Consider the following 23,070-nt stretch of genomic DNA (forward strand, 5'->3'; position numbering starts at 1 on the left):
ACCTTCCGATACCCCAAATATTGCCAATTCTGGACTCGGAGTCACCCTCCTTTCCAGGACCTCTGACATGACGTCTGCAAATCCCTGCCAGAATCCCCTCAACCTCGGACACGCCCAAAACATATGTACATGATTCGCCGGGCTTCCCCCAGAGCGTCCGCACCTATCCTCCACTTCATCAAAAAACCTACTCACCAGGCCACAGTCATATGAGCCCTATGGACCAACTTGAACTGGATCAGACTGACCCTGGCACACAACGAGGATGAATTGACTCTCCTCAAGGCCTTTGCCCATAGTCCATCTTCCAACTCCCCTCCCAACTCTTCCTCCCATTTCCTCTTCACCTCCCCGATTGGGACCTCTTCCCACTCCTTCAATTCCTTGTATATTTCCAAGACCCCCCCCCCCCCCCTCCCCAACCCCCATTTTTGACATTACCTTATCCTGTAGTCCCCTCAGGGGGAGGCAAGGAAAGCTTGGAACCTGCATCCGGACAAAATCCCGTACCTGTAGGTACCGAAACCCGTTTTCCACTCGGCAACTCAAACTCCCCCTCTAAAGCCTCCAGGCTCAGGAAACCCTGCTGAATGAAGAGATTCCCAAATCTCTCAATCCCTGCCCGCTGCCACCTTCTAAAGCCCCCATCTGTGGTGTTGGGCGTTCTGACACACAGATGAGCCAACACGGTTGTATATGGTACAACGCTATTTTATTTAAACCTTCTATGTACAGTTTTGTCTTGATACTCTGCACGTGGGGATTCCCTGTTTGTGATCTTGTAACAGGTCTTGTCCGTGTCTTTGTCCCCAGACCTACTACCACTAGGTGTCGTGCTCCTGCTTTTATGTGGTTGGTGTCCTTGTGTGTGATTGGTTGTGGTGTTGTGTGCTCTGATTTGTCTGTTGGTGTGTCCATCATGATGTGTGTGTTTGAATATCATGACATCCCCCCTTTATACAAAGATATGTGCCTACGTGGTAATAAATATGATCGCGTCGTGAGTGCATCTAAGAGTGTGTGTGTGTTGTGTACAGCATGTGCATATGACGTAACTATTTACATGGGGCGATGTCGGGTGCGTCACATGAACAAGGTTGTACCATAACAGAACATGAATGCGAACGAGAAAAAAAACTTGAACAGTCGTCCAGTCAGACGATATCTGGAACGATAAACAACAACAGGTTATCATATAAAATTGTGTAACTTGTTAGACATATGAACGGTGTTATAAGTCCAGTCTAATGGGCTTGCGATGAGTTCGGGTTGACCGCCTCAAGGGTGGGTCAAGAACCACCGGCTGATGTGCAAGCATGGCCATGGGTGGCGATGGAGAGGGCGTGATCTGCGGCAGCTCCACAAAGTCATCCTCGGAAGCCTGTTGAGGATCTGGTGTGTGCGTTCTGTGTGGCTGCGAGCGTGGAAGTCGGCGAAGGGCGCGCCGATTGCGGCGACGCACTGAACCATCCGGCATGCGAACCAGGAACGAGCGGGGAGCCACATGTCGGAGGACTTCGGCCGGTGCTGACCAGCCACCATACGGTTGATGGACGCGTACTTTGTCTCCGGAGGACAGGGGGGGCAGGTCCGTCGCTCGTGTGTCGTACTGACTTTTCTGGCGATCACGCTGCATTTGCATGTTCCGAAGAACCGTCTCATGGTCTGTTGTTGGTGCCAGGATGGACGGTACCGTCGTCCTGAGGGAGCGACCCATTAGTAGCTGCGCTGGCGAGAGACCCGTGGATAGCGGGGCCGATCGATAGGCCAGCAAGGCAAGGTTAAAGTCTGATCCGGCAGCAGCCGCCTTGCACAGGAGCCGCTTGGCAATGTGGACGCCCTTTTCAGCCTTCCCGTTCGACTGTGGATGTAGAGGGCTGGATGTCACATGAGTGAAACCATATGCTGCGGCAAAGGACGACCATTCACGGCTGGCGAAGCAGGGTCCATTGTCTGACATGACAGTCCTTGGAATGCCATGGCGAGCAAATGTTTCCTTGCAGGCCCCAATGACTGCGGACGACGTCAAATCATGGAGAGGCATGACTTCCGGGTAGTTTGAGAAGTAGTCTATAATAACGATGTGATCTCTGCCGAGCGCGTGAAATAGGTCAACACCCACCTTCGCCCAGGGGGACGTCACCAACTCGTGTGGCAGAAGCGTCTCCGGAGGTTGCGCCGGCTGAAACCTCTGACAGGTTGTGCAATTGAGCACCATGTTGGCTATGTCTTCATTAATACCCGGCCAGTATACCGCCTCTCGGGCCCTTCGTCTGCATTTTTCGACGCCCAAGTGGCCTTCGTGTAGTTGATTAAGAATCATCTGGCGCATGCTGTGCGGAATGACGATCCTGTCTAATTTCATAAGGACCCCGTCTATATTGGTAAGGTCATCTCGCACATTATAAAACTGGGGGCACTGCCCTTTGAGCCACCCTTCCGTCATGTGGCGCATCACTCGCTGCAGAAGGGGGTCAGTCGCCGTCTCTGCGCGTATGTGGGCCAGACTTGGATCATCAGCTGGCAGATTTGCTGCTGTCAGAGTCACGTGTGCCTCAATTTGACGCACGACCCCTCCGCATCTGGTGGTGTGCTCACTGCTCGGGAGAGCGTGTCCGCCACGATGAGATCCTTCCCCGGAGTGTAGATCAGTTCGAAATCATACCTCCTGAGTTTAAGTAAGATGCGCTGAAGGCGAGGGGTCATGTCGTTCAGGTCTTTGTTAATGATGTTGACCAGGGGGCGGTGGTCAGTTTCAACCGTAAATCGTGGCAGGCCATACACATAGTCGTGGAACTTGTCCAGTCCAGTTAACAAGCCCAGGCATTCTTTTTCTATTTGCGCGTAGCGCTGTTCGGTAGGGGTCATGGCTCGTGAGGCATATGCAACCGGGGCCCATGACGACGTGCTGTCTTTTTGCAGGAGTACCGCTCCAATGCCAGATTGGCTGGCGTCTGTTGAGATCTTTGTAGGGCGAGTCGTGTCAAAGAACGCCAGCACTGGTGCCGTGACCAGTTTGTGCTTGAGCTCCTCCCATTCCAACTGATGCGATTGCTGCCAGTGGAATTCTGTTGATTTTTTTACGAGATGGCGCATATTCGTTGTATGAGAAGCCAGGTTGGGAATGAACTTCCCAAGGAAGTTGACCATGCCCAGGAATCTTAGGACAGCCTTCTTGTCAGCCGGCCGTGGCATGGCTGTGATGGCGCTAACTTTGTCTGCATCGGGACGGACCCCTGATCGTGAGATGTGGTCCCCGAGGAATTTCAGCTCCATCTGGCCGAAGGCACACTTGGTGCGGTTGAGACGCAGGCCATTTTGTCGTATGCGGGTGAAGACACGTCGTAGACGATGCATGTGTTCCTGCGGAGTGGTGGACCAAATGATGATATCGTCCACATATACACGTACCCCTTCGATGCCTTCCATCATCTGCTCCATAATGCGGTGGAAAACTTCAGATGCTGAAATGATGCCGAATGGCATCCGGTTGTAGCAGAATCTGCCAAAAGGGGTGTTGAACGTGCATAGCCTTCGGCTGGCCGGGTCCAATTGGATCTGCCAAAATCCTTTGGACGCATCCAATTTGGTAAATATTTTGGCTTGCGCCATCTCGCTGGTGAGGTCCTCTCGTTTCGGGATGGGATAGTGTTCCCTCATGATGTTGTTATTCAGATCTTTAGGATCTATGCATATGCGGAGCTCGCCAGAGGGCTTCTTTACACAGACCATGGAGCTGACCCATGGCGTGGGCTCCGTGACCCTGGATAGGACCCCTTGGTCCTGAAGATCCTGCAGCTGCAACTTGAGGCGGTTTTTGAGTGGCGCAGGAACCCTGCGAGGTGCGTGAACGACAGGGATGGCGTCCGGTTTGAGTCGAATCTTGTACGTGTATGGCAATGTCCCCATGCCTTCAAAAACCTCCTGGTTGTGAGCAAGGATGGAATGGAGATTTGCGTGGAACTCAGCATCCGGGAAGTTGGATATCTCATCTGGAGAGAGAGACATAATGCGCTGTACCAGGTGAAGGACCTTACACGCCTGTGCGCCCAGTAACGAGTCTTTTGATGAGCCGACAACTTTGAAGGGAGTGTGGCCGTGTGCATCTTGTGAGTTATCTGTAGCTGGCAAGATCCTATGGACGGGATGACGTTCCCGTTATAATCAACCATCTTGAGCTGGGATGGCGTTATGGGTGGTTTGACCTTCATGGCCTGGAATGCAGAATATGCAATCAGGTTGGCGGATGCGCCGGTGTCCAGACGGAAGGTGACGCGCGATCGGTTGACCGTCAGGGTGGCACACCACTCATCGGCTGGTTGCCATCCCGGCTCAAGATGGTTGATTATAACGGGAACGTCATCCCGTCCATAGGATCTTGCCAGCTACAGATAACTCACAAGATGCACACGGCCACACTCCCCTTCAAAGTTGTCGGCTCATCAAAAGACTCGTTACTGGGCGCACAGGCATTGACCTTGTTGACATCGATGACGGAAACGCGGAAGGCATCCTGGTCATCTGCATCACTTAACTGGAAGTCTTGATGCATGGGCTGGACGGTCCTGACTTGTCTGCGAGATTGTCGGGGATGTGCAGGATCCATGGGTTGATCCGAACGACAGTGGGCAGCATAGTGGCCCATCTTGCCACATCTGAGGCACTGTCGGTTTTTAGCAGGACATTGCCCTTTTAAGTGTACAGCTCCACAATTGCCGCACGTCATGACGTCACGGCGTTCGTTGCGCCACTGCGCATACGCAGTGCGATCTTGCGGTGGGCGCGCCTGCGCAGTGCGTCCCTCGATGTGGCCGTTATTTTTGGCGCGCACCAGCGCGGGAGACCGCGAAAAGCGCGGGAAGCGGCCGCTGTCGTCCGGGCCGTGGGTCGGGAAGTAATCGATGGCCTGGATGCGTTCGGCGTCGTGGGCGGCCTGGCTTGCCGATTCGACGGCTGGGGACCCCCTCCGTGCCAACTTGGACGCCTGAAATCGGGAAAAACGGCAGGTTGCATTCTCGTGGAGGACACAGGCTTCCACAGCAGACGCTAAGGTGAGGCTTTTTATTTTAAGAAGCTGCTGGCGTAGGCCACTGGATGCAACGCCAAAAACAATCTGGTCCCTGATCATGGACTCTGTGGTGCTGCCGTAACCGCAGGACTGCGCTAGAATTCGGAGGTGCGTCAAAAAGGGTTGAAAAAGCTCCTCCTTACCTTGCAGGCGTTGCTGAAAGAGGTATCTTTCAAAACTTTCATTCACTTCAACCTTAAAGTGCTGGTCCAGTTTGAGGATGACCGTGTCATATTTGGATTGGTTTTCGCCTTCTTCGAACACCAGTGAGTTGAAGACGTCGAGGGCGTGCTGACCTGCGTAGAAGAGGAGCATTGCAATCTTCGTTTCATCCGAGGCACTCTGTTTTTCGTTCGCTCGGATGTACAGGTCAAATCGCTGCCTGAAGAGCTTCCAATTGGTACCTAGGTTCCCCGCGACTTGCAATGGCTGCGGTTTGTCGGTGCGGTCCATGTCCAGAATGGCAGGTTAGTTGGCAGGTATCGATCCACTCCTGTACCATGTGGTGTTGGGCGTTCTGACACACAGATGAGCCAACACGGTTGTATATGGTACAACGCTATTTTATTTAAACTTTCTATGTACAGTTTTGTCTTGATACTCTGCACGTGGGGATTCCCTGTTTGTGATCTTGTAACAGGTCTTGTCCGTGTCTTTGTCCCCAGACCTACTACCACTAGGTGTCGTGCTCCTGCTTTTATGTGGTTGGTGTCCTTGTGTGTGATTGGTTGTGGTGTTGTGTGCTCTGATTTGTCTGTTGGTGTGTCCATCATGATGTGTGTGTTTGAATATCATGACACCATCCAGCCCCCCGGAACAAAACAGTGATTGTCACAGATGGGTGACCACACTGACAGCCCCTCCAATCCCATGTGCTGCCTCCATTGCCCCCACACCCTCAGGGCTGCCATCACCACTGGGCTTGTTGAGTACCAAGCCGGCGAGAACGGCAGGGGCGCGGTTAATAAAGCCTCCAAGCTCGTACTCTTACAGGATGCCGCCTCTACTCGTTCCCAAACCGACCCCACCCCCACTACCCATTGCCTGACCATCGATATGTTGGCCACCCAGTAATAATTAATAAAACTCAGTCAGGCCACCCTCCCCACGACCCCGTTCCAGGAGTGCCTTCTTCACCCTCGAGTTTTTACCAGCCCACACAAAACCTGAAATTACCGCATTCATTTTCCTAAAAAAGGCCTTTGGGACAAAAATCAGGAGACATTGAAAAAAGAACAGCAGCCTCGGGAGTACTGTCAGCTTCACCGTCTGCACCCTCCCCGCCAGTGTCAGCGGGAGCATGTCCCACCTGTGGAAATCCCTTTTCATCTGATCGGCCGCTTAACTCAAACTTAACTTGTGGAGCTGCCCCCAATCCTTAGCCACCTCAATCCCCAGATACCTGAAGCTCTTCCCCACCATTTTAAAAGGTAACTCCCCCAGTCTCCTTTCCTGCCCCCGTGCCTAATCACAAACTCCTTGCTCTTTCCCATATTTAGTTTGTAGCCTGAAAACCGCCCAAATTCTTCCAGTGTCTCCATGATTCCGGCCATCCCCCCCCCCAACGGGTCTGTAATACAAAGAAGTAAATCGTCTGCGTAGAGTGAGACCCTATGCTCCATCCCCCTCTCACTATCCCCCGCCAGACATTCAATGCCCTATGGGCTATTGCCAAGGGCTCTCTGGCCAGGGCAAACAGTAGTGGGGAGGGCGGGCATCCCTGTCTTGGCCCCCTACAAAGACTAAAATATTTTGACCGGACCCGGTTGGTTCTTACATTCGCCACCGGAGCCTGATATAGCAACCGGACCCAATCCACAAATCCCTGCCCAAATCCAAACCTGCCTAGAATATCCCATAGGTATTTCCACTCCATCCGGTCAAAGGCCTTTTCTGCATCCAAAGCTACTACCACCTCAACCTCCCGCAGCATAGATACATTTAGAGGAAAGCTAGGAAAATACATGAGAGAGAAAGGTTATTCTCATGGAGTGAGATGAAGTTGGGATGGAATGAGTTTGTGCAGAGATTAAACACTGACATAGACCTGGTAGGTAAAATTACATGTTTCTGTGCTGTAAATTCTTCTTAATTCTCTGCAACATACACATTATTTGTCACATGGCATCCTAACACAGGTTCTCCCTTTATCTGTACTGTCATCGGCATTCTGCGAATCAGTTTTTAAAGACAAATTGTTCACCTACCATGGTAACAATGGCAGGCTGCCCGGGGAAGTTAATGAACTTTGGAACCACTGCCACACTGACCCTCCTGCGAGGTACAGTCTGTGGGAAGCAAAACACAACAGAAGACAGTATTTTAATAGTTAAATCCACACCACTGAATAGCAAGTCAATGGGGGCGAAATCTATCTTGGGCAAAACTGAGTGATCACATTTTTAAAAAATCATTGGATGGAATTTACCGATTTTGTTTGTCAAAATGTCATCACTGGTAAGAGAAACGGAGGGTAGTCTGCCAGTTGCACTGCCGGCTTTTCCCGCCATATTTTTAGACACTCTGTCAAAATAAATCCAAGTGGCGGGTCCCAAGATGTCAAGCTCAGAGCCCGCCCAGTCAGCAACCTCCCCCCCCAGGTACTGTCCCCTACACTGCCTCCTGGTACTGCCCCACCCTGCCATGCCAGGTTAGTGCCTGGGGCAATGCCAGGGCATGATCCTATACCTCCTAGGGGCTGTACACACCTGTGGGCCTACAGCAGGTTCTGTTCACCAGGTGCACCTCGTGAATAGACTTGGTGGGGGGAGGGGGGGAGACTATCATGCATGGAGTCCGAATATACATAATTAGGTAGATACAAATTCAGATCTCGACTTTTAATGCCGGGATTCCCATTACATCATTGGATGGGAAGAGGGCAATCGAGCGGGGAAGTCCCGCTGGAGTCAAAGCCATTTTGCAACACTTGCTCGATTCTCTGTTCTTTCTGCCGTAACCCCCCACCCCACCCCCCGAAAGCAGGATAGGAAAATCCCTACCCATTGAAAGAGCTGAGAAACAGATGCCCACTGAGTTATCATTCAAGAAGTACTTCACCACTATTAATATTGACAACTGTGGGATAAAATCAGTTTCTCAGCCTGTGGCTGAGTGAATGGATTGCAGCGGAGGTGATAAGGAGCCTACCAGAGTGAAAGACCGTGCTATAATAATTATCATCAGTGAAACACTGCTGAATGTACTTATGTAGAACTCCACATCTATTTTAACAGAGGTGTTAAATCTGTTTATTTCAAATTTATTTATGCTTTCCCTAAAATAGCAGGCAGAGAAATCGCAGAAATGTGTTGCATGTTCTCTCATTAATGTTGATGGCTGTCACTAAGGTGTCTTGGAAGGAGGCCCAGCAACACTGAGCCTCCAACAAACTGCAGTAATCACAATGACATTCTTTATTTTCAACAATGAGCGCATTCTCCTAGTTCCTAAATTAAGCAACCGCAACATGCATCAATCATGCAGCCTTTCTACGAGTGCAGATCCTGCCCATCTGGAATAACCAATTACTTTTCTTTTCATGAGCACTAAAAATTCAGGAAGTTTCTGAAATGTAAGTGGCAGTTTTCTTACTCTAACTTTAGCAAGGGTAGGAATTTGCAAGACAACAGGAAAGAGCAGGGTGTGGGGTAGAAGTTATGGGATAAATTGAATAACTCTTTCAAAGAGGTACATGGACCAAATGGCCTCTTTCTGTGCTGCATGATTTATGTTGGATTAAAATATACATTTAAAAAATAAGTTTAACAAAAAATGCAGTTGTTTAAAGCAACTTAATTTGAATCCACTTATCATCCTGACTCTTTCCTGTTATCTCTCTGTGCTGATTTTCTGGGCTTCCAGGTTTCATTTTGGAACCTTGACTGGGTGAATGTGGATTATAAAGGCCACCCTTTTCCATCAATCAATACCTCAACTTGATTTTAAAAAAAGGAAAAACTTGCATTAAAAAGCACCTTTCACCACATCGGGAAGTCCTTAATTTATACTTTCAAAGTTTAGTTGCTGCTGTAATGTACATGCAGTAGTTAGCCCCTTTATAGGGGCATGTATCGACCAATGGGAACGCGCACTGGGATCTCGGTGCGGACTGTGGGCTTTTGTAGCCAGTTGTGAACCTAGGGCTGAGAATGAAGAGTACCTTGAATATAGTTTGGAATTTTAAAATAAATCCGTCATTGTTAGCTAGCTAACTGGTGATCGCCAAATATTGCATTTGCAACATTTGCGATGAGGAAAAACAACAGCAACTCAGATTGTACCAAAGAAAGAATTTTGAAGGCAAATTGGTTGCAAGAGTTGCAGAACAAGTCCAATTGAGTCCAACCTGCAGAACAGTGAAAAGTAATCATGCCTCTCCTCTGAAAATTAGAAGCTTTTTACCCTGCTACAGAGGACTGGGTACAGTATGTGGAGCGTTTGCAATATTTTTTACGGGCTCTTGAAATAGAAGGGGAGGATAGGAAGGAAGTTATGTTGCTGACTGCATGTCAGCAAAGTAACAATCTAGCCCCAGTGCATGTGGGACCCAGACGTAAAACTTGATTTGAGGTTTAACATTCCTGGATGTTCCTGACACAAAGACATTTGCAGAGCTCATTGACCTAACAAAGGGAAATTACCAGTCTGACCCTTCAATAATATTACAACGGTATAAATGTAACTCCATGGGGAGAAGCCCAGGAGAGACCATTATGGCCTTTGTAGCAAGGCTAAGACAAATCGGGGAGCATTGCAATTTTGGGTCAGCGTTGAATGACACATTAAGAGACCGATTGGTATGTGGTGTAAACAATGCAGCTATACAGAGAAAAGTGTTAACTGAATCAAAGTTAACTTTTAAAAGGGCACTGGAAATGGCAACAGTGATAGAGAGTGCCAAGAGGGGCACCCAAGAGCTGCAAAGTGCACAGAGTGATAAGGTCCCACATAGGGTGGGAGGCTGCGAGCAGCAGTGGTGGCAGGAGTGGAGGCACATGCTTAAGTCGAGAAAACAATACAGAAAGCGGATGTGCCACTAATCATAGAAGATTTAAACAACAGCCCACTACCAGCAGAGTTACAATCTAGCCTCAGTGCATAGTATGGAGGATTGGCCAGCGGGTGAACGGAATGTTTTTTCACTTAATAATGTGACAGCGGACAAGATAACCCCCATCGCAGTGGTATTGTTAGTGAACTGTCTGCCATTGAAGATAGAAGTGGACACGGGGGCATTACTGCCGTGAGCGAACAGACCTCCAGTATCTCCAAAGAGGTTTAATCTCCCGAGGTTAAAGAATACGAAACTCGCAACATATACCGGAGAGGCCATAAAAATAGTAGGGGTGACCATGACGCCAGTGAGTGATAGACAGCAGTCTTCTAAGCTACCATTGATAGTGGTGTTGAGCCAAGGAGTGAGTTTAATGGGGCATGATTGGCTCCAGGAGATCCAGTTAAACTGACTGGAACTTTTTTAATTAAAAGAGGGGGGCTTGCATTAAGTCATTAAAAAAACCAAGATGTGTTCCTGGAGTAATTGGGAAAGGTTAAAAGATTGCAAGCAAAAATCCATGTGGACCCAGAAGCCATCCCAGGGTGTTTTAAGAGCAAGAATTGTGCCCTGTAGAAAAGGTAGAGACAGAACTAAAATGACTGCACGATTTGGGTATCATTAGGCATGTACAATTCACCAAGTGGGCAGCACCCATGTGCCAGTAGTAAAACCAGCCAAGACCATCCATATCTATGGAGATTACAAGCTGACAGTAAATCAGGCCGCAAAACTAGATAGGTACCCCATCCTCAAAGTAGAGGATCTATATGCCAATTTAGCTGGGGGTTTGACATATAACAAGTTGGACATGAACCACGCTTACCAAGTTAGAACTAGATGGTCCATCAAGAGGATATTTCACCATAAATACTCATTAAGGGTTTTACCAATATACACGTCTGCCGTTTGGGGTTTTAGTGGATTGCGCAACAATGGAAAGTTTGCTGCAGGGTTTGTTCAGGGTTGTCGCTTATTTGGATTCTATTTTTAAAAAAGGATCCACTGAAGAGGAACATGTGGCCAATTTGGACAAAGTTTTGACGAGATTTCAAGAGGTGGGGGTACATTTAAAAAGAAACAAGTGCACCTTCCAAGCAAACAAGCTGTTTATCTTGGTTATCAGATGGATTTTCAGGGATTACACAAAAGGATAAAGTGAGAGAAATTAAGGAAGCACTGGCCACCAGAACTCCGATCTTTCCTGGGGATAGTCAACTATCATGGGCAATTCCTCCCAAACCTATCGACATTGCTGGCACCATTATATGTGCCATAAAGAAGTGTCAAAGATGGGGTAGGAAAGCCCCACAGGAAGATGATTGTAACCAAGTTAAACAGGTTCTTCAGTCTTCATGCTTATTAGTACATTTCAACCCCTCTAAGAAGATAGTACTTACATGCGATGCATCACTATAAGGAGTAAGGGGCAGTGTTATCCCATATAATGGAGGACGGGTCCAAGAGACCCTTTGGGGACATATAAAGAACCCCAACACGTGTGGAAAGAGGATACTCCCAAATAGAAAAAAAAGGACTGGTTATTATCTGCGATATCAAGAAGTTTAATCAACACAGACCACAAGCCACTTTTAGGGCTTTTCGTGGAAGACAAAGCGATTCCACCAATTGCTTCTGCTAGGATACAATGTTGGGCTCTGTTCTTATCGGCTGCCGAATATACTTTTCAACATTGGCCAGGGACTCACATCGTCAATGCCTTGGATAAGACTTCCGTTACCTGAAAGCATACAACCCCCTCTCGTACTGCAAGATATTGCAGTGGCCTTAAACCTTTTGGACTCCTTACCTGTGACAGCGCAACAAATGAAGTACTGAGCTAATAGAGACCCATTGTTATCGAAGGTTAAACATGTGGGGTGGGATTCTCCGACCCTGCGGCGGGTCAGAGAATCGCCGGGGGGCCGCGCGAATCACGCCACGCCGCCCTGACACCGGGACGCGATTCTCCGCTCTGGTGCCACTAGGGCCGGCGTGGTTGGCGCGGCGCCGGCCGGGGGCCGCTCTACGCGCCCCCCTTGCGATTCTCCGGCTTGGATGGACCAAGCGGCCGTGACAAAAAACCCTAGTCCCGCTGCCGCCGTTCTAACATGCTCTGAGCCGGCGGGACCTCGCCGTTGAAGGGTCCGGGGGTGGCCTGTGGGGGGAGGGGAGGGGGGTCCACCCTTGGTGGGGCGGGGGGGGGGCTCCGTTGTGTCCTGGCCCGTGATCGGGGCCCACCGATCGGCGGGCCGTCCTCCGGGTCTGGGGCCTCCTTTCTTCCGCGCCGGCCCCTGTAGCCCTACGCCATTTGACGTTGGGTCCGGCGTGGAGAAGGGAGCCACTGCGCATGTGCCCGTTGGTGCCGGTGCCACCAGTTGACGCTGGCGCCCAATTGATGCCGGGGTCAACAGCTGGAGCGTCGTGGGCCGCTCCAGCACCGTGCTGGTCCACTGTGGCCCGGAGAATCGGGCACCAAAAGGCCTGTTGACGTTGGAGTAAAACACTCCCGTTTTTACGCCGGCCTGAACACTTAGCCGCGCGATGGGAGAATCCCGCCCATGATGCTCCATGGATAGCGGAATGAGAAAGCTTTGGAGGAAATGAGGCCTTATCAACTCAGGAAAGATGAGCTTAGTTGCGAGAATGTTGTCATCCTTTGGGGAACGTGAGTGTTCATCCGCATTCCGAAAAGAGAATCACTGCTTGATGAATTGGATCGTGCCCATTTGGGCGTGTCCAAGATTGAAATGCTAGCGAGAAGCTACTTGTGGTGGCCTGGCACTGATATAGATATAGAAAGGGTTGTGAAGCAATGTGACCAATGCCAGTTATACCAGAAGTTGCCAGTCGCAACTTGCACCCCTGAGAATGGCCAGGCTGACCATGGATGAGATTTCACATTAATTATGTTAGCTCATTCATGGACGTTATGTTCCTTTGGCTACTGGACACCTATACAAAATGGATGGAGGTATTTGGAATGAAGTCAACAACTTCGTACCCCACAGCTGAGGAACTTGGCCAATGTTTTGTCACACGTGGTGTACCAGAAGTACTTGTGAGCACCGTTCCATTGCCTGAGACAAGTGCGGAGTTCCAGCAGTTCATGACGTTTAATGGAATAAAGCATATTTTGTGCACCATATCATCCCTCGTCAAATGGGTTGGCTGAATGCACATTTCAGATGTTCAAGGTTGTTCTGAAGAAGCAATCACTAGGAACCAAGATAGCACGGTTCCTGTTAGTCTACGAACCACCCCACATACCACTGCTGGCATAGCTCCAGCTGAGCTACTGACGGAGCAACACTTGAGAACCTGGTCATTCCAAATTTGGCAGGGAGGATGGAAACAAGGCAGAGATGCCGGAGAGGAAACCATGATTTGGAAAATGTGGAAGGAGCATTTGAGATAAACAATCCAGTTTTTGTAAAGAATTTAGCAAGTGGACCAAGTTGGGTCCCGGGAGTTTGGTGGCCAGGACCGGGCCACTGTCCTGTGAAGTGAAAATGCAGGACGTGTTTTTGAAGAAACACATAGATCATTTGCAGAGACAGGAGCCCTCCCAAAGACCAGTGATTCTGCCTGATCCCATTGTGCAAGTAGCACTGTTGTTTGACCAAGGAGTGAAGCAGTTGATCAGCCAATGGCAAGTCAAAGTGTTGCTCCCAGTGGAACCGAGCAAACAGTGGAAATTGATGTGCTGCTACCAAGACACCAGAGTTCCAGTGAAGCAGGTCCCGAAGCTATCTTACAGCAGAACCACAACCAGTTGAGCTGCGTCATTCCGAGAGAAAGAGGAAGTCCCCTGACAGACTGAGTTTCTGATAAACTGTTGAAACATTTTCATTATTGTTATTGTTTTGAAAATTGTATAAGTTTTCAAGGTACTATGTAATAAGGGACTTAAAGGGGGAGGGATGTAGTAGCTCACCCCTGTAAGGGAGGCGTACATCTGAAGGGCCATGTGACCTGATCGGCCAATGGGAAATGAGCTTCCGGATCTCAGTGCAGAGCGTGATCCTAATTCTGGGAATGAAGACATTAATTATTGTGCACTGTATATAGTTTGGAATTCTTAATAAACCCGTTGTTAGTTAGCTAACTGGTGGTCATCAATTATTGCATTTACCAGAGTAGGGACATCACATCATATATTGGACGACTAGTTCTGGTATTAAAGCAAGGAGTTGGCTCCTCAATGAATCAACAGGGTGATCTTAGAGAATGGTTCATTGGCTCATGGACCTATTCAGGAAGCGAGTTATTTGTATTTTTTTAACTTGTTCATGGGGTGTGGGCCTGGCTGGGCCAGCATTTGTTGCACTTCCCTAATTGCTTCTGAACTGAATGGCTCTCAACGGGAGGGCAGTTAAGAGTCTAGAGTCACATGTAGGCCAGACCAGGTAAAAGATGGCAGCTTTCTTTCCCTGATGGACATTAAATGAATCTAGGCCTGTGACTTATAGATACAAGGGTTTGTCCAGCCTCCATCTCAATTGAATGAACATCAGGAACATTTTACAACAGGAGGGCAATCCACTCTGCTGGATTATAACCTAGCTAAGATCATCCATCTATCAGATGAGTCATTAAATTGAGACTCCTTTGTGCCTCCCAGGTGGATGTAAATTAGTCCACAATTTGAAGAAGGGCAAGGGGGTTCTCCCTTGTGTCCAAGGCCAGATTTACCCATTAATAGCTTTGTGGTAAACACCACTGGTAACACACTACGTGTATTACTGTACTGCCACTGTACTACAGTTAACACAGTAAATCCCAGCCTGCTGGCTCCTCCCAGCAGGCGCTGTATAAAAGTGTATGCTCTCCTGCGCTGCTTCCATTCTGGTTCCAGCTGCAGGAGACTCAACATCTAGTGCAATAAAGCCTCAATAGTTTCACCATTTTCGTCTCATGGTCATTGATGGTACATCAATTTATTGCACTAGAATTTTAGAGATGAACGTCTTAATCAAGCCTGATCGCCTGGAGCTGAACCCTCACGCAGCCGACGCCACAGCCACCTTCGAGCACTGGCTAGCCTGCTTTGAAGGATACCTCAGAGCATCCACAGAAGCCCTCTCAGACCCGCAGAAGCTCCAGATCCTCTACTCACAGGTGAGCCCACAGGTTTTCCCCCTCATTCGGGACACGTCCACCTACACTGAAGCGATGGCGCTACCAAAAGGACAGTACATCAGGACTGTGAATCAAGTGTTCGCCAGGCACCTCCTGGCCATGAGACGGCAACTCCCAGGGGAGTCTCAGGACGCTTTCTTGCGTGCTCTGCAGATACTTGATAGGAACTGTAATTGCCAGGCAGTGTCAGCAGTCCAACACACAGAACTGCTGATCAGAGACGCCTATATCACAGGCATTAAGTCCAATTACGTTCGCCAGCGATTATTGGAAGGGGGTACGCTCGACCTTATAGAGACTGCACAGCGTGCTAACTCCCTAGAAGTGGCCTCCCGCAATCTGGAGTCCTACACCTCCGACCGCGCGGCACCCTCGTGGCCCCCATCTTCCAACCTGGGTACACCGCAAGCCTGTGCCGCGCTGCAGCCAGCCAACTCCGGAGGGCCCAAATGCTATTTTTCTGGCCAGAGCAAGCACCCCAGGCAGCGCTGCCCAGCGCGGAGCGCGACCTGCAACGGGTGTGGCAAGAAGGGCCACTTCGTCTCCGTTTGTCAGGCCCAATCGGTCGCTGCCGTTTCCAGGCCCAGCATCGCTACACCACCCACGTGCGATCCAGGGGCACCGCCATCTTTGCCCCTGCCCTCCACGTGCGACCCGTAGGTGCTGCCATCTTGGATATCGCCCGCCATTTGCGCCCCATGGGCACCGCCATCTTCGCCGCCATCTTGGACCGCGCCTCCGGACCCCTGCTCGCCTGGCCGCTCGCGGACCGCCGATACCTCCATCACCGCTGATCAGCCCAACAATTCCCAACATCTTCCGCAGCTCGCCTCCATCACCCTCGATCAGTCTCGGCCCCGCAACCTCGCGACTGCTACGACGACAGTAAGGATCAACGGGCAATAGACGACCTGCCTCTTCGACTCCGGGAGCACAGAGAGTTTCATCCACCCTGCTACGGTAAGACGCTGCTCCCTCCCGGTACTCCCCGCCACCCAGAAAATCTCCCTGGCCTCCAGATCCCATTCTGTGCAAATCCAGGGGTACTGCGTCGCGACCCTCTTCGTACAGGGCGTAGAGTACAGCAACTTCAGACTCTACATCTTCCCCTATCTCTGCGCTGCCCTGTTACTAGGTCTCGATTTTCAGTGCCACCGCCAAAGCCTTACTCTGAAATTCGGCGGACCCCTGCCCCCCCTCACCGTCTGCGGCCTCACGACTCTTAAGGTCGATCCGCCCTCACTTTTCGCAAACCTCAGCCCGGACTGTAAACCTGTCGCCACGAGGAGCAGACGGTACAGTGCACAGGACAGGACCTTTAGCAGGTCGGAAGTCCAACGGCTTCTGCGGGAGGGGGTCATTGAGGCCAGTAACAGCCCCTGGAGAGCTCAAGTGGTGGTAGTTAAGACTGGGGAGAAACACAGGATGGTCATCGACTACAGACGGACCATCAACCGGTACACGCAGCTCGATGCGTACCCCCTCCCACGCATTTCTGACATGGTCAATCAGATTGCGCAGTATCGAGTCTTCTCCACAGTCGACTTGAAGTCCGCCTATCACCAGCTCCCCATCCGCCTGGAGAACCGCCAATACACTGCATTCAAAGCAGATGGCCACCTCTATCACTTCCTTAAGTTCCCTTTGGCGTCACCAATGAGGTCTCCGTCTTCCAGCGAGAGATGGACCGAATGGTTGACCAATACGGGCTGTGGGCCACGTTCCCGTACCTAGATAATGTCACCATCTGCGGCCATGACCAGCAGGACCACGACGCGAATCTCCAGAAGTTCCTCCATACCGCCAAACTCCTTAACCTCACCTACAATAAGGAGAAATGCGTTTTCCGCACCACCCGCTTAGCCATTCTAGGCTTCGTCGTGGAAAATGGAGTCCTAGGGCCCGACCTTGACCGCATGCGCCCCCTCCTGGACCTCCCCCTCACACACTGCCCCAAGGCCCTGAAACGGTGCCTGGGGTTCTTCTCATATTACGCCCAGTGGGTCCCTAATTAAGCGGACAAGGCCCGCCCACACATCAAATCCACAGATTTTCCCCTGACGGCTGAGGCCCGCCGGGCCTTCAACCACATCAAGGCGGATATCGCCAAAGGCACAATGCACGTGGTCGACGAGACCCTCCCTTTTCAGGTGGAGAGCGATGCATCGGATGTGGCCCTTGCCGCCACCTTCAACCAGGCGGGCAGACCCGTGGCTTTCTTTTCCCGCACCCTTCATGCCTCCGAAATTCGGCACTCCTCTTGCCGAAAAGGAGGCCCAAGCCATTGTAGAAACTGTGCGACATTGGCGGCATTACCTGGCCGGCAGGAGATTCACTCTCCTCACTGACCAAAGGTCGGTTGCCTTCATGTTCAATAACAAACAGCGGGGCAAGATCAAGAACGACAAGATCTTGAGGTGGAGGATCGAGCTCTCCACCTATAACTACCAGATCTTGTATCGCCCTGGGAAGCTCAATGGGCCCCCAGATGCCCTATCCCGCGGTACATGTGCCAGCACACAAGTGGACCGACTCCGGGCTCTCCACAATGACCTCTGCCACCCGGTTCTTCCATTTCATCAAGGCCCGCAAACTGCCCTACTCCATCAAGGTCAGGACCATGACCAGGGACTGCCAAGTCTGCGCCGAGTGCAAGCCGCACTTCTACCGGCCAGTCAGAGTGCATCTGGTGAAGGCTTCCCGCCCCTTTAAGCGCCTCAGCATGGACTTCAAAGGGCCCCTCCCCTCCACTGACTGCAACGTGTACTTTCTCAATATAATTGATGAGTACTCCCGTTTCCCATTTGCCATCCCATGCCCTGACATGACGTCTGCCACGGTCGTCAAGGCCCTACACAGCATCTTCACCTTGTTCGGTTTCCCCACCTACGTCCACAACGACTGGGGATCCTCCTTTATGAGTGATGAGCTGGGTCAGTTCCTGCTCAGCAAGGGCATCGCCTTGAACAGGACGACCAGCTACAACCCCCGGGGAAACGGGCAGGTAGAGAGGGAGAACGTGACGATCTGGAAGCCGTCCTGCTGGCCCTTCGGTCTAGAAATCTCCCTGTCTCCCACTGGCAGGAGGTCCTCCCCGATGCGCTCCACTCCACCTGGTCGCTCCTGTGCATTGCTACTAATGAGACCCCTCACGAACGTGCGTTTGCCTTCCCTAGGAAGTCCACCTCCGGGGTCTCGCTCCCAACCTGGCTGACAGTTCCAGGGCCCGTCCTCCTCTGGAAGCATGCGAGGAGTCATAAATCGGATCCCCTTGTCGAAAAAGCCCACCTCTTCCATGCGAATCTACCATACGCCTAAATGGCACACCATGACGGGCGACAGGACACAGTCTCCCTCCGGGACCTGGCACCTGCTGGGTCCCCACCCACAACCACCACCACCATCACCCCCGACCTGGCACCGTCCCCTCCCCCTCCGGTTGCCTCCCCCTCCCCTGCGCCGTTCACACTCCCACCAGCGACCCTCACCACAGCAGCATCAGTCCCCTCACCGGATCCACTACTGGGTGACGAAGACGAGGACAACACGCTCCCGGAGTCGCAGGTATCCACATCGGCGCCCACACCACAACCGGGACCGAGGCGATCGCGGCGGGGGGTCAAAGCCCCCGACAGACTCAATCTGTAACATTGTTTTTTCACCCCGCTGGACTTTTTTTTAAAACAGGGGGTGAATGTGGTAAACACCACTGGTCACACACTATGTGTATTACGGTACTGCCACTGTACTACAGTTAACACAGTAAATCCCAGCCTGCTGGCTCCTCCCAGCAGGCGCTGTATCAAAGTGTATGCTCTCCTGCGCTGCTTCCATTCTGGTTCCAGCTGCAGGAGACTCAACATCTAGTGCAATAAAGCCTCAATAGTTTCACCATTTTCGTCTCGTGGTCATTGATGGTACATCAAGCTTTCACCAAAGAAATCCAGAATATCTGGTCATTTATCACTTACTGTTTGTAAGGATTTGCTGTACACAAACTAATGCATTCTCTAAATTACAACAGTGTCGACACTTCAAAAAGAAGTTCTTTGTTTTTAAAAGAGCTGAATTGGGACATCCTGCTGATGTGTTAAGATATCTTATGAGTACAATACAAGTTCCTTCTTGCTCATCAATTAACTGTAGGTAACAATGAACAGGATGCAGATTGGAACAGAGAGCGCTTTAGGAAAACATAAACTGCTGCAATGACAGGCTGGTATTCAATAACTGTTTCAAGGATTATTGAATGCCACAGCAACCCCTTTGAGCATGGGATGGCTTCCTTGGTTTGACCTCCTACCTTTCCCAGTGTGAGAGACATAGATCGGGCTGTTCTGGGAACTCCATCATCTGAGAAGAAAATACAAAAGAGTTAATACATGGAAACTGGAAGTTGATCCCTGAAACTTTCGCACCGTGCTACGTTTTACCTCAAATCCCAGTCCTCTCATTAATTCCCACGTATATCGATTTGCTGAGATCTAAATACTCTGACTGAGGATTTATTCACCAACGAGACATTGGCACTAAGTACAGCCCTTTCCAATCATACAGCAAAAAGGAAGCCATTAAATCATCATGCCTGCGCCAGCTCTTTGAAAGAGCTATCCAATTAGTCCCACTCACCCTGCTCTTTTCCCTGTGGCCCTGCAAATTCCAAACAGGACAATGCAAAAAATGAGAGATAGAAGCACGAATAGGATCTAATGGCCGGAGTGTCAAAGGCTCGAGGCCCAATTCTCAGGGGCTGTGTGCGGCCATCCAACCACCCACCATTTGAACTCCCCTGCATCAGGCCTGGCCAGTGTCTATGGCCGAGTCCATCTGGATCACACTGAGTCCTTAATCTGAATAATGCTGAATCAGTGAGGATAATACATTTCCAAGGAATAGCTCTTGGCTATTCCATGGCTCTTGCAATTGGATTTAAAAAAGCAATGTGAAGAGACTGGAGAAACTGGGGTTGTTCTGCTTAGAGCAGGGAAGGGTGAAAGGAGATTTGATAGTGTTCAAAATCATGAGTCGATTTGGCAGGGTATGGAGGAATTTACTGTTTCCACTGGCATGAGAGTCAGTAACCTAGGAAGCCATCAAAGTTAGAGGGGAGATAAGGAAAAAGAGCTTTACACGGTGAACTGCGGTGATTTGGAATGTGCTGCCTGAAAGGGCTTTAGAAGCACAACTTTCAAAGGGAAATGGACAAATAAATGAAAGGAAAATTTACAGGACTATAGGGAAAAAGCCGGGAGAGTGAGATTTGTTTGTTCAAAGAGACAACTCAGGCACAATGGGTCAAATGGCCGCCTTCTATAAACTAAGCCTATATTCCCTTGAGGTGATCTCATTGAAACATAGAAACCTGTTAAATGGCTGGCTGGGGAATCTAGAACAAAGGGCAACAGTCAGGAAAGGGGGTTGACCATTTAGGACTGAAATGCGGAGACATTTCTTCGCTCAGAGAATTGTGAATCTTTTAAATTCTCCATCCGAGAGGAATGTGAATGGTCAGTCATTGAGTCAGAGAAAGATAGATATTTAGACATTAATTGAATTAAGGGATATGGGGATTGGGTGGAAAAGTGGAGTTGAACATCAACCTATAGATTTTATGAAATGATGGAACAGGGTTGAGGGGCTGAATGGCCTACGCTTGCTGCTATTTCTTATGTCCTCTGCTGTAACGTTGTCAAAAAAGTTTGCAATTAAAAGGACAATTTGAAACTCAGCATTTTGTCTTTGATGCGTTGGGGATTTGAAAGATGAGAAGGATTCTCACCAATGTTACGACTTTAAAAATTCTCAGATCAAAGACGGAGACTGTGATCCCTGACTCTGGTTGCGCAGCCTGTGAGTTCCGTCTGATAAAGTAAAGAGTAAGTGTGAGATAGCAGGCCAGGATGAAGGGGGAAATCCTAGACAGGGATGCCATGGAAACAACGGGGACTCCTTTGGATAGTTCAATTCTGCCACCTACTGTTCATGAATTGATGCTACAAATTTTTTTCTTGCCTGGTCTACTTATGACTGCGGGAGAATTTAAAGAATGTCATAGTTGGATGAGTGCCCGTTCGCTTGCTTTGTTTCTCTTGGAACTCTCTTTGAAGTTGCCTACTTTTAACCCCACTCTGAGAAATAAAAACATACATCCGGAAGGAGCAAGAACTCTTCCCAATTTGAGAACTCATTCTCAGATTTTATTTTGAGCCTTCCTTCTGTGGCGTGTGACTGCTCACTGAACACTCACTACTTCATTTAAATTTTGCTCAAGCATTTCAGCTACTGAATACCAAATGCCAACTTTGAAGGAGATGGAACGGCGAACGTTTATCCCAACCAGTCTAAACCCAGTCTCCTCATTTTCCTGTAATCTGTAATATCCTACCCAGTTTAATCCTATTTACTGCTTACTCCTTGTAATTTTTAATATCCCAGCCAGTCAAATCAATTTCTCCTCTTCACATTCCCTGTAATATATTTTTAAAATTAATTTACAGAATGTGGGCTTTGCTAGTTATTGCCCATCCCCAGTTGCCCTTCAGAAGGTGGTGGTGAGCTGCCTTCTTGAACCGCTGCAGTCCCTGAGGTGTAGGTACACCACAGTGCTGTTAGGGAGGGAGTTCACGGATTTTGCCCCAGCGACAGTGCAGGAATGGTAATATATTTCCAAATCGGGGTGGTGGGTGACTTAGAGGAGAACCTACAGGTGGTGGTGTTCCCAGGTATCTGCTGCTCTTGTCTTTCTAGATGGTAGTGGTCGTGGGTTTAGAAGGTGCTGTCTAAGGAACTGTGGTGAGTTCCTGCAGTGCATCTTGTAGATGGTACACACGGCTGCCACTGTTCGTTGATGGTGGAAGGATTGAATGTTTGTGGAAGGGGAAGCAATCAAGTGGGCTGCTTTGTCCTGGATGGTGTCGAGCGTCTTGAGTGTTGTTGTTGCAGATGCACTAATCCAGGCACATGGAGAGCATTCCATTACACTCCTGATTTGTGCCTTGTAGATGGTGGACAGGTTTTGGGGGGGTCAACCAGTCTAATCCCTCCCTCCTCCTCACCCCATACCCTGTAATATCCCAGCCAGTCTAATCCCACTCTCCCCCTCACACCCCATACCCAGTAATATCCGACCTCGCCTAATCCCACTCCCCTGTATACTCTGCTTATGCTTTAACATCCCTTTAGATCCTGGAAGAAACTGAGTTTGCCAATTGTGACTGAGGCAGCATTTAAGGTACAACCGTTGGTTTCAGGTTGAAGGGAGGGAGAAGGCAAATTGGCCAGGGTTCCTGCTGAGAGTTTTTCATTGTCCCACGGTTTATGGACAGGATGGGGTTTGGTCAGTTGAGTAGACTGCATGCTGTTCAATTGCACACATGGTCAAACCCACCGAACCATGCCCCACCCAGGAGTCAGCATGGTTAAAAGAGGATGAGAGGAGTTAGAACACATTTAAAATAAAAGAATGGTATATTGGCCTGGGTTGAGGATTAGACTCGGATAAAACCAGTTACAGGACAACACTCGGATTAACAGTGGGATAAAACCAGGAATTTGTTTATGGCATTATAGAAATATAGAATATAGAAGCAGGAGGAGGCCATTCAGCCCTTCGAGCCTGCTCCACCATTTATTATGATTATGGCTTATCATCCACCTCAATAACCTAATCCTATCTAGCCCCCCATATCCTTTGATCCCCTTCGCCCAAAGTGCTACATTGCTTGTTGAAAAAATACAATGTTTTCACCTCAACTGCTTTCTGTGGCAGCGAATTCCACAGGCTCACCACTCTGTGGGTGAAAAG

General features: G+C 49.7%; 1 protein-coding gene across 4 annotated transcripts in view; it reads right to left on the reverse strand.

The window, feature by feature from the left end:
• mrvi1 (murine retrovirus integration site 1 homolog) overlaps positions 1-23,070 on the reverse strand; it is a 317,269-nt gene that overhangs the window by 29,665 nt on the left and 264,534 nt on the right. For all 4 annotated transcript variants that reach the window (XM_072466158.1, XM_072466161.1, XM_072466160.1 and 1 more), the window contains 2 exons: positions 19,570-19,619; positions 7,276-7,356 (listed from right to left, as the gene is read on the reverse strand). In XM_072466158.1, coding sequence (XP_072322259.1) covers positions 7,276-7,356; positions 19,570-19,619 — 131 coding nt within the window. The remainder of the gene's footprint in view (positions 1-7,275; positions 7,357-19,569; positions 19,620-23,070) is intronic.

The sequence above is a fragment of the Scyliorhinus torazame genome, chromosome 10 (genome assembly GCF_047496885.1).
Source record: "Scyliorhinus torazame isolate Kashiwa2021f chromosome 10, sScyTor2.1, whole genome shotgun sequence".
Taxonomy (NCBI): Eukaryota; Metazoa; Chordata; class Chondrichthyes; order Carcharhiniformes; family Scyliorhinidae; genus Scyliorhinus; species Scyliorhinus torazame.